The sequence below is a fragment of the Coregonus clupeaformis genome, chromosome 5 (genome assembly GCF_020615455.1).
Source record: "Coregonus clupeaformis isolate EN_2021a chromosome 5, ASM2061545v1, whole genome shotgun sequence".
NCBI lineage: Eukaryota > Metazoa > Chordata > Actinopteri > Salmoniformes > Salmonidae > Coregonus > Coregonus clupeaformis.
The window spans coordinates 25,494,498-25,509,182 of NC_059196.1; the positions used below are offsets into that span (position 1 = coordinate 25,494,498).

Here is a 14,685-nt window from a genome sequence, read left to right on the forward strand (position 1 = left end):
CTCTCTCTCTCTCAAAGTCAATACTTTGTAGAGCAACCGTTTGCAGCAATTACAGCTGCAAGTCTCTTGGGTTATGTCTCTATAAGCTTGGCACATCTAGCCACTGGGATTTTTGCCCATTCTTCAAGGCAAAACTGCTCCAGCTCCTTCAAGTTGGATGGGTTCCGCTGGTGTACAGCAATCTTTAAGTCATACCACAGATTTGACTTGGATTGAGGTCTGGGCTTTGACTAGGCCATTCCAAGACATTTAAATGTTTCCCCTTAAACCACTCAAGTGTTGCTTTAGCAGTATGCTTAGGGTGATTGTCCTGCTGGAAGTTGAACCTCCGTCCCAGTCTCAAATCTCTGGAAGACTGAAACAGGTTTCCCTCAAGAATTTCCCTGTATTTAGCGCCATCCATCATTCCTTCAATTCTGACCAGTTTCCCTGTCCCTGCCGATGAAAGACATCCCCACAGCATGATGCTGCCACCACCATGCTTCACTGTGGGGATGGTGTTCTCGGGGTGATGAGAGGTGTTGGGTTTGCGCCAGACATAGCGTTTTCCTTGATGGCCAAAAAGCTCAATTTTAGTCTAATCTGACCAGAGTACCTTTTTTCTGGCCACTCTTCCGTAAAGCCCAGCTCTGTGGAGTGTACGGCTTAAAGTGGTCCTATGGACAGATACTCCAATATCCGCTGTGGAGCTTTGCAGCTCCTTCAGGGTTAACTTTGGTCTCTTTGTTGCCTCTCTGATTAATGCCCTCCTTGCCTGGTCCGTAAGTTTTGGTGGGCGGCCCTCTCTTGGCAGGTTTGTTGTGGTGCCATATTCTTTCAATTTTTTAATAATGGATTTAATGGTGCTCTGTGGGATGTTCAAAGTTCTGGATATTTTTTTATAACGCAACCCTGATCTGTACTTCTCCACAACTTTGTCCCTGATCTGTTTGGAGAGCTCCTTGGTCTTCATGGTGCCGCTTGCTTGGTGGTGCCCCTTGCTTAGAGTTGTTGCAGACTCTGGGGCCTTTCAGAACAGGTGTATATATACTGAGATCATGTGACAGATCATGTGACACTTAGATTGTACACAGGTGGACTTTATTTAACTAATTTTGTGACTTCTGAAGGTAATTGGTTGCACCAGATCTTATTTAGGGGCTTCATAGCAAAGGGGGTGAATACATATGCACGCACCACTTGCCGTAAATTTTTTTTTTCATATTTTTTTGGGACTATTTTGTGTATGTCCATTACATGAAATCCAAATAAAAATCTATTTAAATTACAGGTTGTAATGCAACAAAATTGGAATAACGCCAAGGGGCGTGAATACTTTTGCAAGGCACTGTACAGCCCCTGGTGTTAAAATAACATAAAATACTTTAATCCTCTCATCTGGCGCCAAACCCACTGGCTCCAGGCCATCTATAAATCACTGCTAGGCAAATCCCCGCCTTATCTTAGCTCATTGGTCACCATAGCAACACCCACCCGTAGTATGCGCTCCAGCAGGTATATCTCACTGGTCATCCCCAAAGCCAACACCTCCTTTGGCCGCCATTCCTTCCAGTTCTCTGCTGCCAATGACTGGAACGAATTGCAAAAATCTCTGAAGCTGGAGACTCTTATCTCCCTCACTAACTTTAAGCATCAGTTGTCAGAGCACCTTACCGATCACTGCACCTGTACACAGCCCATCTGAAATTAGCCCACCCAACTACCTCATCCCCATATTGTTATGTATTTTGCTCATTTGCACCCCAGTATCTCTATTTGCACATCATCTCTTGCACATCTATCATTCCAGTGTTAATACTAATTGTAATTAGTTTGCACTATAGCCTATTTATTGCCTTACCTCCATAACTTGCTACATTTGCACACACTGTATATATATTTTCTTTTGTATTTTTGACTTTATGTTTTGTTTTACCCCATATGTAACTGTGTTGTTGTTTTTATCGCACTGCTTTGCTTTATCTTGGCCAGGTCGCTGTTGTAAATGAGAACTTGTTCTCAACTGGCTTACCTGGTTAAATAAAGGTAAAAAAAAAAAATACTAAATACAAAATCCCTCTCCCCTCTCTCTTCTCTCGCTCCTCTAGCCGGTGTGGACTACTTAGGGATTAGTCGTAACCTGGACTTTGCCCCGGGGGTCAGCCAGCAGATGTTCTCTCATCCCTCTCTCCTCTGATCGCTCTGTCTCTCCTCTAGTGGATATTGACTGTTTCTCCTCTCCTCTAGCTGGTGTGGACTACGTTGGAATCAGCAGGAACCTGAACTTTGCCCCGGGGGTCAGCCAGCAGACATTCAGGGTTACCATCCTGGATGACCTGGGTCAGCCGGTGCTGGAGGGGGCCGAGACATTCGAGCTGGTCCTCCGCATGCCCATGAACGGCATCCTGGGAGAACCAGGGAAGGCTACCATCCTCATAAACGACTCCGTCTCCGACCGTGAGTGAATCATGCTGATATTGCCTGCGTCCCAAATGCCACCCTATTCCCTATATAATACATTACTTTTGACCAGGGCCCATAGGCTCTGGTCAACATTAGTGCACAGTATGGGGAATAGGGTGCCATTTGGGACACAGTTCTAGTCACTAGGTATCTGACTGTGAGTGAACCTAGCTGATTTAGTCACCATGTATCTGATTAGTCAGAATGCATCTAATTATCAATTAAATCTAATATAGATTAAAACGGGCACTGGCATTTCATTCAGAAGTTTAAAAACATATCATACCTTGCTCTGACAAAACAGGGCATCTCCGAAACACATCAACACCAATAGAGACGATTAAACAATGCTGCCACTTAAAACTTTGGTATCACATTACTGTAAGTGTCCTTATAAATGCATTCATAAAGCCTTTATAAAGGCTTATAGTGCATAATAAGATCAGCTGTAGACAGTTATGAGCATTATGTCATGGTCATGATCAACACTGTTTCTCGATGCACTTTATCTAATGTAGATGATTTCTTTATGTGATTGTCCTCTAACAGTGCCCAAGGTGCAGTTCCGTGATGCCATGTACATGGGGCATGAGAACTCAGGTCAGATCTCAGTCGTGGTGTATCGTAGTGGAGACATCAGTTACAGGTCAACGGTCCGCTGTTACACCAGACAGGGCACCGCTCAGGTCATGATGGACTTCAACGAACGACCCAACACAGACGCTTCCATCATCACCTTCCTACCAGGTAACACTGAAAACTATTCTGTAAAACACAGTAGAAAACCAGGTAACACACTGACACAAGGAACACCTCGTAGGCCAAAAGGGTATAGTTTCTCAGCGCATTTTGGAACCCTTTTTTTCAACAACGGGTTTCTCCTTTTTGCTAATCTCTCTTGATCTCAATCTCTCTCTCGTTCTCCTCCCATCTCCATCTCTCTATCCCTTCCCTCTCTTTCCAGGGGAGGTGGAGAAGCCGTGTGTTCTGTCCCTGGTTGATGACACGGAGCATGAGGAGGAGGAGGAGCTGAGGCTGGTGTTGGGGTCGCCCCGCAGTGAGTCTCCGTTCGGAGCGTCCATCGGGAAACAGAACGAGACTCTGGTCAAGATCAAGGATGACTCAGACAGTAAGACTGACTGACTCATAGATTTAATAATTTCATCTGTAGACAATATAAGTTGCACACTCTATAATAGTCCCAGATACATATTGCATTACTTTCTTTATTTTCTCAAATTCATAATCTGCTAGTCTGCATCGTATTAATTAGTTTTTGGGTGTGTGTCTTCAACTCATTCTACTCTGTTTGTCTGTAACCTTGTTTAGTTCATATCACACTGCTCCATGTCTGACTCTGTGACTCCCATCCATGTTATCCCCAGAGGCCATCATCAAGTTTGGGGAGACTAAGTTCAGTGTGAGTGAGCCTAGCGGGGTAGGTCAGGTGTCCCTGGTGAAGATCCCAGTGCTGAGGGTAGGAGACACCTCCAAGGTCTCTGTGGTCCGCGTCCACACCAAGGACGGATCAGCCACCTCCGGAGAGGACTACCATCCTGTGTCTGAAGGTGAGAAATATTATAACATTTCACACATCAACATCTCACAACCTCTCACATCAATAAGGCCATGAGTTTTTCCTGACAGTGTGATCTGATTAGGAAAACACCATACTACTAATCATCTTGAAAAGGTAACTCTGTCAGTATCTGCAGTGTATAGATGTTGTCCTGTCTAATCTAGAGCGTGTTGTTGTTGTTGTTTATCCCAGACATTGAGTTCAAGGAGGGTGACACAGAGCACTACATCGAGGTGGAGATCTTGTATGATGGAGTCAGAGAAATGAGAGAAGCCTTCACTGTCCACCTGAAACCTGATGAGAACATGGTGGCTGAGACGCAGGTGAGGACTGGAACAATAATATCACATAGACTCAGCAATATGACATTGACACAAGTAGCAGGATGAACCGAGAATATTGCAGATAAGCGGGTACGCTTCACTTACCTTCAACGTGATAGCTGCAGGACAAGAACAAGAGAGAAGTTTAGTTGTTGCGTTAGTCGGCCCGATATTGCTGTTTACGTCGTGCATCACTACCTTTAACAACACTTGTATGTTTGATCTGTTTATGTTCTGTCCATCCCCAGATGAGTAAGGCCATTATCTACATAGAGGAGACCAACAGCATGGCGGACGTCACCTTCCCCTCCGTCCCACAGGTGTTCTCCCTACTGCAGTATGACGACACCTCCAGATCCAGACACACCCCTCTGGTGGCAGGCTACCCCATCGTCTGTGTCACGGTACGGAGAATGGTTTATCAGGGGCTTTTAACCTCACAGTCCAGAGGTTTGTCCCAAATGGCACCCTATTCTCTGTTTAGTGCACTACTTTTGGCCAGAGTCCCATAGGGAAGTGCACTGTATAGGGAATAGGATGCCATTTAGGACGCAAACCAAGGCATCATTGTATTCACTGTCTGCTATTAATTTGCTTAAAAAACTAAGTTGTTTCTTTGTTTTAGGAATATGTCAATTAGGATTCAATTAGGATTTAATTTGATATTGAAGCACAGATGAGTGATGTTGATGAACAATGCACATTTTCCCTTGGACTACATTACAGTATATTTTGCCTCATTCCCAAACACTGTCTCCTCTCTCCTCCCTCTCTCACTCCCTCCTCCCTCTCTCCCTCCCTCCTTCCCTCAGGCTTGTAACCCTAAGTACCCTGACTACGACAAGACTGGCTCCATCTGCATCAGCGAGCACATCAATGACACGCTGACACGTTACCGATGGCTGGTCAGCGCTCCAACCAGCCCGGACGGGGTCACCAGCGCCATGAGAGAGGTGGACTTTAATACCTTCTTCTCCTCCTCCAAGATCATCACCTTGGACTCTGTCTATTTCCAGGTAGAGAACACATTATCAGTGAACTGAGTGTGAATGTGGACTGGCTCAGTCAAAGAGTTGAACGTCTGAAAAGACCTAAAGTGAATGATTGAGTTGACTTTCATGATGAGTTGACTGAATTTATGTGATTGAGTTGACTGTATTGATGTGATTGAGTTGACTGTATTGATTTGATTTAATTGACTGTATTGATGTGAGATGTCCACCATTACTAAGTGAATGATCCAGTTGACTGTATTGATGTGAGATGTGTGTCCCTTCCTCCAGGCTGGTTCTAGGGTGCAGTGTGCAGCCCGGGCTGTGAACTCTAACGGAGATGAGGGCCTGGAACTCAGCAGCTCCATAGTCTCAATCAGTATAGAGGATGGTATGTGCCAGCCTCGTGTGGTGGGTACAGTGGGCGCTGAGCCCTTCTCTGCCAAGCTACGCTACACCGGAGCAGAGGACCCAGACCACCCCAACCTCATCAAGATCACTGTCACCATGCCACACATAGACGGTGAGGAACACAGAGAGACTTCTAGCTTCTCTCTCTTTCTCTTTCTTTCTTGCTCTCTATTTCTGACACTCTTTCTCTCTCTCTGCCATTCTCTCTCACTCTCTATTTCTCTCTCTCTCTCTCCTGCCCCCGCCTTTCTCTCTCCTAACCCCTTGTCTCCCCTCTCCTCTCTCCTCTCCTCTCCCAGGCATGCTCCCCGTGGTCTCCACCCGTCCTCTGTCTAACTTTGAGCTGACGTTGAGTCCTGATGGTACTCGCGTGGGGAACCACCGCTGTTCTAACCTGCTGGACTACACCGAGGTCAAGACCCGCCACGGCTTCATCACCGACGCCACCAAGAACCCTGAGGTGATCGGGGAGACCTCTCCCTACCAGTACAGCGCCCCCCTGAGGGGATCCAGCATACTGCGCTTCTACAGGAACCTCAACCTAGAGGCTTGTCTATGGGAGTTCACTAGCTACTATGACATGTCTGAGCTACTGTCAGACTGTGGAGGGACCATCGGTACAGACGGACAGGTGAGAAAGCAGTGTGTGTGCGCCTGTGGGGGCACTATTAGAACAGACAGACAGACAGGTGAGCTGCCCCACCACACAATCCTACCAGACCCCTGACCAATTGCAAAATAAGTATGGGAAGAGTTGTTATGATGATTTCTTGGGAAGAGGTGTAATGATGATTTCTTGGGAGGAGTTGTAATGATGATTTCTTGGGAAAAGTTGTCATGATGATTTCTTGGGAATAGATGTTATGATAATTTCTTGGGAATATATGTTATGATAATTTCTTGGGAAGAGGTGTTATGATGATTTCTTGGGAAGAGGTATTATGATGATTTCTTGGGAAGAGATGTTATGATGATTTCTTGGGAAGAGGTGTCATGATGATTTCTTGGGAAGAGGTGTCATGATGATTTCTTGGGAAAAGATGTTATGATGATTTCTTGGGAAGAGATGTCAGGATTTACTTGCTCAGTATTTGACCTCCAGTTCTTTCCTATAACAGTTCTTGTAATTTTCATTTTCACAGACAGAATCCTTTACAGCCACATCTCTGTTAGCTCCCCCTTGAAAGGGCCCTCTCTGACATTGTTCTTCTAAACCCCATGTTAACCTCACCAGTAATAACTAACCAAACACAGTGCTTTATGGATTCCCACAACTCATCATGAGGCCTGCTATTTATCTCCAACATTCACAGCAGCATTATTAAAACCTTCTGCTCTTTTCTGTGCTGTGCTCTTTAAACAGCTGCTGCTGTGTTGAGGGAGGGACCGCCCTTACAGGTCTTAAACTCTCCCTTAAACTCCCTTCCTACCTACTCCCTCCCTCCCTGAGTGGAGATCTTAAACCCTGGTCACATGGTTCAGTACTCCTGTCATGTAGATTTCACATGGAAACCTCCAGTCACTTCGGTGTAGTTAAACCCCAGTCAGTCTATTAGTTCACGAGCACTTAATTAAGCAGGCTGCAGTCATAAAGAGATGCCTGCAGAGAGAAGAGATGCCTGCAGAGAGAGAGAGCAAAGGGCATGGTATGGTTAAGGTCTCCTCACGCTAGACACACACACACACACACACACACACACACACACACACAGGAGCAAAGGCCATGTTGTGGTAAAGGTCTCCTCACGCTACAGATCTCCCCTGCTGTAGATCATCAACTAGAAGCACCCTAGCAGTGTGTGTGTGTGTGTGTGTGTGTGTGTGTGTGTGTGTGTGTGTGTGTGTGTGTGTGTGTGTGTGTATGGGTGTATGGGTGTGTGCATAAAGGAAAGAAATCAACAGTGCATGTAGAATTTATGAGAGGCTAACTACTTACCCAATTTAAGGTTATGCATATTGTATGGATGAAAAGACACCAACTCCATGGAAAATCATTCAATTCAATGTAAAGTAGGGACTAATAACAACTAATAACAATAAGATAACTAATGTAAAGCATACTGTGTCCATAATAAGTATATAGGTTATAGGTTGAGAGCTTTTTTTAAATATTTTTTTTATTGGGGGTAGATCAGCTTTAATATTGCAGATAGATTGTAACTTCCATTAATGTAATTGTCTGCATCACTTCTAATCCCCCATATGTTTTTTTTCTCTCGCAAATATATATATACACACATACATACACATACATATATACACATACACATACATATACACATTCATACATATACAGTGGGGAGAACAAGTATTTGATACACTGCTGATTTTGCAGGTTTTCCTACTTACAAAGCATGTAGAGGTCTGTAATTTTTATCATAGGTACACTTCAACTGTGAGAGACGGAATTTAAAACAAAAATCCAGAAAATCACATTGTATGATTTTTAAGTAATTAATTTGCATTTTATTGCATGACATAAGTATTTGATACATCAGAAAAGCAGAACTTAATATTTGGTACATAAACCTTTGTTTGCAATTACAGAGATCATACGTTTCCTGTAGGTCTTGACCAGGTTTGCACACACTGCAGCAGGGATTTTGGCCTACTCCTCCATACAGACCTTCTCCAGATCCTTCAGGTTTCGGGGCTGTCGCTGGGCAATACGGACTTTCAGCTCCCTCCAAAGATTTTCTATTGGGTTCAGGTCTGGAGACTGGCTAGGCCACTCCAGGACCTTGAGATGCTTCTTACGGAGCCACTCCTTAGTTGCCCTGGCTGTGTGTTTCGGGTCGTTGTCATGCTGGAAGACCCAGCCATGACCCATCTTCAATGCTCTTACTGAGGGAAGGAGGTTGTTGGCCAAAATCTCGCGATACATGGCCCCATCCATCCTCTCCTCAATACGGTGCAGTCGTCCTGTCCCCTTTGCAGATAAGCATCCCCAAAGAATTATGTTTCCACCTCCATGCTTCACGGTTGGGATGGTGTTCTTGGGGTTGTACTCATCCTTCTTCTTCCTCCAAACACGGCGAGTGGAGTTTAGACCAAAAAACTATATTTTTGTCTCATCAGACCACATGACCTTCTCCCATTCCTCCTCTGGATCATCCAGATGGTCATTGGCAAACTTCAGACGGGCCTGGACATGCGCTGGCTTGAGCAGGGGGACCTTGCGTGCTCTGCAGGATTTTAATCCATTACGGCGTAGTGTGTTACTAATGGTTTTCTTTGAGACTGTGGTCCCAGCTCTCTTCAGGTCATTGACCAGGTCCTGCCGTGTAGTTCTGGGCTGATCCCTCACCTTCCTCATGATCATTGATGCCCCACGAGGTGAGATCTTGCATGGAGCCCCAGACCGAGGGTGATTGACCGTCATCTTGAACTTCTTCCATTTTCTAATAATTGCGCCAACAGTTGTTGCCTTCTCACCAAGCTGCTTGCCTATTGTCCTGTAGCCCATCCCAGCCTTGTGCAGGTCTACAATTTTATCCCTGATGTCCTTACACAGCTCTCTGGTCTTGGCCATTGTGGAGAGGTTGGAGTCTGTTTGATTGAGTGTGTGGACAGGTGTCTTTTATACAGGTAACGAGTTCAAACAGGTGCAGTTAATACAGGTAATGAGTGGAGAACAGGAGGGCTTCTTAAAGAAAAAACTAACAGGTCTGTGAGAGCCGAATTCTTACTGGTTGGTAGGTGATCAAATACTTATGTCATGCAATAACATGCAAATGAATTACTTAAAAATCATACAATGTGATTTTCTGGATTTTTGTTTAAGATTCCGTCTCTCACAGTTGAAGTGTACCTATGATAAAAATTACAGACCTCTACATGCTTTGTAAGTAGGAAAACCTGCAAAATCGGCAGTGTATCAAATACTTGTTCTCCCCACTGTACATACAGTGAGGGAAAAAAGTATTTGATCCCCTGCTGATTTTGTACGTTTGCCCACTGACAAAGACATGATCAGTCTATAATTTTAATGGTAGGTTTATTTGAACAGTGAGAGACAGAATAACAACAAACAAATCCAGAAAAACGCATGTCAAGAACGTTATAAATTGATTTGCATTTTAATGAGGGAAATACGTATTTGACCCCTCTGCAAAACAAGACTTAGTACTTGGTGGCAAAACCCTTGTTGGCAATCACAGACAGAGGTCAGACGTTTCTTGTAGTTGGCCACCAGGTTTGCACACATCTCACCTTCAGCTCCCTCCACAGATTTTCTATGGGATTACACTTTCACCCAGTTCTCCTCTGAATCATTCAGATGTTCATTGGCAAACTTCAGACGGGCCTGTATATGTGCTTTCTTGAGCAGGGGGACCTTGCGGGCGCTGCAGGATTTCAGTCCTTCACGGCGTAGTGTGTTACCAATTGTTTTCTTGGTGACTATGGTCCCAGCTGCCTTGAGATCATTGACAAGATCCTCCCGTGTAGTTCTGGGCTGATTCCTCACCGTTCTCATGATCATTGCAACTCCACGAGGTGAGATCTTGCATGGAGCCCCAGGCCGGAAGGAGATTGACAGTTATTTTGTGTTTCTTCCATTTGCGAATAATTGCACCAACTGTTGTCACCTTCTCACCAAGTTGCTTGGCGATGGTCTTGTAGCCCATTCCAGCCTTGTGTAGGTCTACAATCTTGTCCCTGACATCCTTGGAGAGCTCTTTGGTCTTGGCCATGGTGGAGAGTTTGGAATCTGATTGATTGATTGCTTCTGTGGACAGGTGTCTTTTATACAGGTAACAAGCTGAGATTAGGAGCACTCCCTTTAAGATTGTGCTCCTAATCTCAGCTCGTTACCTGTATAAAAGACACCTGGGAGCCAGAAATCTTTCTGATTGAGAGGGGGTCTAATACTTATTTCCCTCATTAAAATGCAAATACATTTCTAACATTTTTGACATGCGTTTTTCTGGATTTTTTTTTTGTTATTCTGTCTCTCACTGTTCAAATAAACCTACCATTAAAATTAGAGACTGATAATGTCTTTGTCAGTGGGCAAACGTACAAAATCAGCAGGGGATCAAATACTTTTCTTCCCTCACTGTACATACAGTATCTCACAAAAGTGAGTACACCCCTCACATTTTTGTAAATATTTGAGTATATATTTTCATGTGACAACACTGAAGAAATGACACTTTGCTACAATGTAAAGTAGTGAGTGTACAGCTTGTATAACAGTGTAAATTTGCTGTCCCCTCAAAATAGCACAACACACAGCCATTAATGTCTAAACCGCTGGCAACAAAAGTGAGTATACCCTTAAGTGAAAATGTCCAAATTGGGCCCAAAGTGTCAATATTTTGTGTGGTCACCATCATTTTCCAGCACTGCCTTAACCCTCTTGAGCATGGAGTTCACCAGAGCTTCACAGATTGCCACTGGAGTCCTCTTCCACTCCGCCATGACGACATCACGGAGCTGGTGGATGTTAGAGACCTTGCACTCCTCCACCTTCCGTTTGAGGATGCCCCACATATGCTTAATAGGGTTTAGGTCTGGAGACATGCTTGGTCAGTCCATCACCTTTACCCTCAGCTTCTTTAGCAAGGCAGTGGTTGTCTTGGAGGTGTGTTTGGGGTCGTTATCATGTTGGAATACTGCCCTGCAGCCCAGTCTCCGAAGGAAGGGGATCATGCTCTGCTTCAGTATGTCACAGTACATGTTGGCATTCATGGTTCCCTCAATGAACTGTAGCACCCCAGTGCCGGCAGCACTCATGCAGCCCCAGACCATGACACTCCCACCACCATGCTTGACTGTAGGCAAGACACACTTGTCTTTGTACTCCTCACCTGGTTGCCGCCACACACGCTTGACACCATCTGAACCAAATAAGTTTATCTTGGTCTCATCAGACCACAGGACATGGTTCCAGTAATCCATGTCCTTAGTCTGCTTGTCTTCAGCAAACTGTTTGCAGGCTTTCTTGTGCATCATCTTTAGAAGAGGCTTCCTTCCGGGACGACAGCCATGCAGACCAATTTGATGCAGTGTGCGGCGTATGGTCTGAGCACTGACAGGCTGACCCCCCACCCCTTCAACCTCTGCAGCAATGCTGGCAGCACTCATACGTCTATTTCCCAAAGACAACCTCTGGATATGACGCTGAGCACGTGCACTCAAATTCTTTGGTCGACCATGGCGAGGCCTGTTCTGATTTGTAACCTGTCCTATTAAACCGCTGTATGGTCTTGGCCACCGTGCTGCAGCTCAGTTTCAGGGTCTTGGCAATCTTCTTATAGCCCAGGCCATCTTTATGTAGAGCAACAATTATTTTTTTCAGATCCTCAGAGAGTTCTTTGCCATGAGGTGCCATGTTGAGCTTCCAGTGACCAGTATGAGGGAGTGTGAGAGTGATGACACCAAATTTAACACACCTGCTCCCCATTCACACCTGAGACCTTGTAACACTAACGAGTCACATGACACCAGGGAGGGAAAATGGCTAATTGGGCCCAATTTGGACATTTTCACTTAGGGGTGTATTCACTTTTGTTGCCAGCGGTTTAGACATGAATGACTGTGTGTTGTGTTATTTTGAGGGGACAGCAAATTTACACTGTTATACAAGCTGTACACTCACTACTTTACATTGTAGCAAAGTGTCATTTCTTCCCTCAGCCAGGGCATTGAAAATGGGTCGTGGATGGGAATTCCAGCATGACAATGACCAAAAACACACGGCCAAGGCAACAAAGGAGTGGCTCAAGAAGAAGCACATTAAGGTCCTGGAGTGGCCTAGCCAGTCTCCAGACCTTAATCCCATAGAAAATCTGTGGAGGGAGCTGAAGGTTCGAGTTGCCAAACGTCAGCCTCGAAACCTTAATGACTTGGAGAAGATCTGCAAAGAGGAGTGGAACAAAATCTCTCCTGAGATGTGTGCAAACCTGGTGGCCAACTACAAGAAACGTCTGACCTCTGTGATTGCCAACAAGGGTTTTGCCACCAAGTACTAAGTCATGTTTTGCAGAGGGGTCAAATACTTATTTCCCTCATGCGTTTTTCTGGATTTTTTCTCACTGTTCAAATAAACCTACCATTAAAATGATAGACTGATCATGTCTTTGTCAGTGGGCAAACGTACAAAATCAGCAGGGGATCAAATACTTTTTTCCCTCACTGTATTTTATGGACACTTTACAATAACTCTATTTTGTTTGTTATTATCCTGAACTTCCTCTACCCTCAACCTCTCCGATCATTTTCATGATGTCCATCCTTATCTTATCTTTCCAACTGTGCTCTTTCACAAAAGCTCTTAACCAATAAAGCAAACTGGATGGAATATGGGGGAAAACACACCAAATTCTTTTTTAATCTTCAACATAGAAATGCTACCAAAAAGAATTTACTGAAACTGGTTACAAATGACGGAGTCACCCATGATTCACCATATGATATTTTGAAGGAGGAAGCAAAGTACTTTAAGCATATGTTTTCGTTTCAGTCGCCTCCATCTCCTCTAACTGAAGCTAATTGTAGGGATTTTTTTCTACGATAATGTAAAATTAACAGCCATACAGAAAGACTCATGTGAAGGTGAAATTACAGAGGAGGAACTTCTGGATGCAATTTAAGACTTTAAGTCTGGGAAAACCCCAGGGTTGAATGGCATACCAGTCGAGGTATACCAATCCTTTTTTGATATACTCAGAGGACCGTTATTAGCATGTTTTAACCACTCCTATGTAAATGGTAGATTATCAGACACTCAAGAAGAAGGTCTGATTTCATTATTACTGAAACAGGATACAAGTGGGAAATATAAAGATCCAGTCCATTTAAAACATTGGAGGGCCCTTACACTTCTGTGTTGTGATGCAAAACTTCTAGCAAAATGTATAGCGCATAGAATTAAAAAAGGTACTGTCGGACATTATTCATTCTAATCAGACAGGTTTTTTACATGGACGATACATTGGAGATAATATAAGGCAAGTACTGGAAACAATAGAACACTATGAAAAATCAGGGAAACCAGGCCTGCTATTCATAGCAGACTTTGAAAAGGCATTTGATAAAGTACGACTGGAGTTTATATATAAATGCCTGGAGCATTTCAATTTTGGAGAATCTCTTATAAAATGGGTTAAAATCATGTATAGTAACCCTAGGTGTAAAATAGTAAATAATGGCTATTTCTCTGAAAGTTTTAAACTGTCAAGAGGAGTAAAACAAGGTTGTCCACTATCGGCATATCAATTTATTATGGCCATCGAAATGCTAGCTATTAAAATCAGATCCAACAATAATATCAAGGGATTAGAAATCCAGGGCTTAAAAACAAAGGTGTCATTGTACGCTGATGATTCATGTTTTCTTTTAAATCCACAACTTGAATCCCTCCACAGCCTCATAGAGGATCTAGATACATTTTTCTAACCTCTCTGGATTACAAACAAATTATGATAAATGTACTATATTACGTATTGGATCACTAAAAAATACAATTTTTACATTACCATGTTGTTTACCAATAAAATGGTCTAATGGTGGATATACTCGGAATACATATCCCAAATAAAATAAATGATCTCACTCCAATAAATGTTAATAGAAAGTTAGCAAAAATAGATAAGATCTTGCTACCATGGAAAGGTAAATACCTGTCTATTTGTGGAAAAATCACCCTGATTAACTCTTTAGTATTATCCCAGTTTACCTATTTGCTTATGGTCTTGCCCACGCCTAGCGAACAGTTTTTTAAATTATATGAGAAAAAAATATTCAATTTTATTCGGAACGGCAAGCCAGACAAAATTAAGCGGGCCTATTTATAAAATGAATATGAATTCTGTTATGTCGATATAGGACTCGTTTTACTGTGGATATAGATACTTTTGTACCTGTTTTCTCCAGCATCCTCACAAGGTCCTTTGCTGTTGTTCAGAACGCGTCGCCTTCCTGAGCGGTATGA

At 43.7% G+C, this 14,685-nt stretch overlaps 1 protein-coding gene across 1 annotated transcript in view; it reads left to right on the top strand.

Moving 5' to 3' along the window:
* The window catches only part of LOC123483535 (FRAS1-related extracellular matrix protein 2-like), a 123,022-nt gene that overhangs the window by 92,516 nt on the left and 15,821 nt on the right, over positions 1-14,685 (top strand). The window contains exons 10-18 of the mRNA XM_045213764.1: positions 2,227-2,436; positions 2,992-3,189; positions 3,407-3,571; positions 3,828-4,010; positions 4,214-4,344; positions 4,593-4,748; positions 5,157-5,360; positions 5,628-5,859; positions 6,047-6,378. Coding sequence (XP_045069699.1) covers positions 2,227-2,436; positions 2,992-3,189; positions 3,407-3,571; positions 3,828-4,010; positions 4,214-4,344; positions 4,593-4,748; positions 5,157-5,360; positions 5,628-5,859; positions 6,047-6,378 — 1,811 coding nt within the window. The remainder of the gene's footprint in view (positions 1-2,226; positions 2,437-2,991; positions 3,190-3,406; positions 3,572-3,827; positions 4,011-4,213; positions 4,345-4,592; positions 4,749-5,156; positions 5,361-5,627; positions 5,860-6,046; positions 6,379-14,685) is intronic.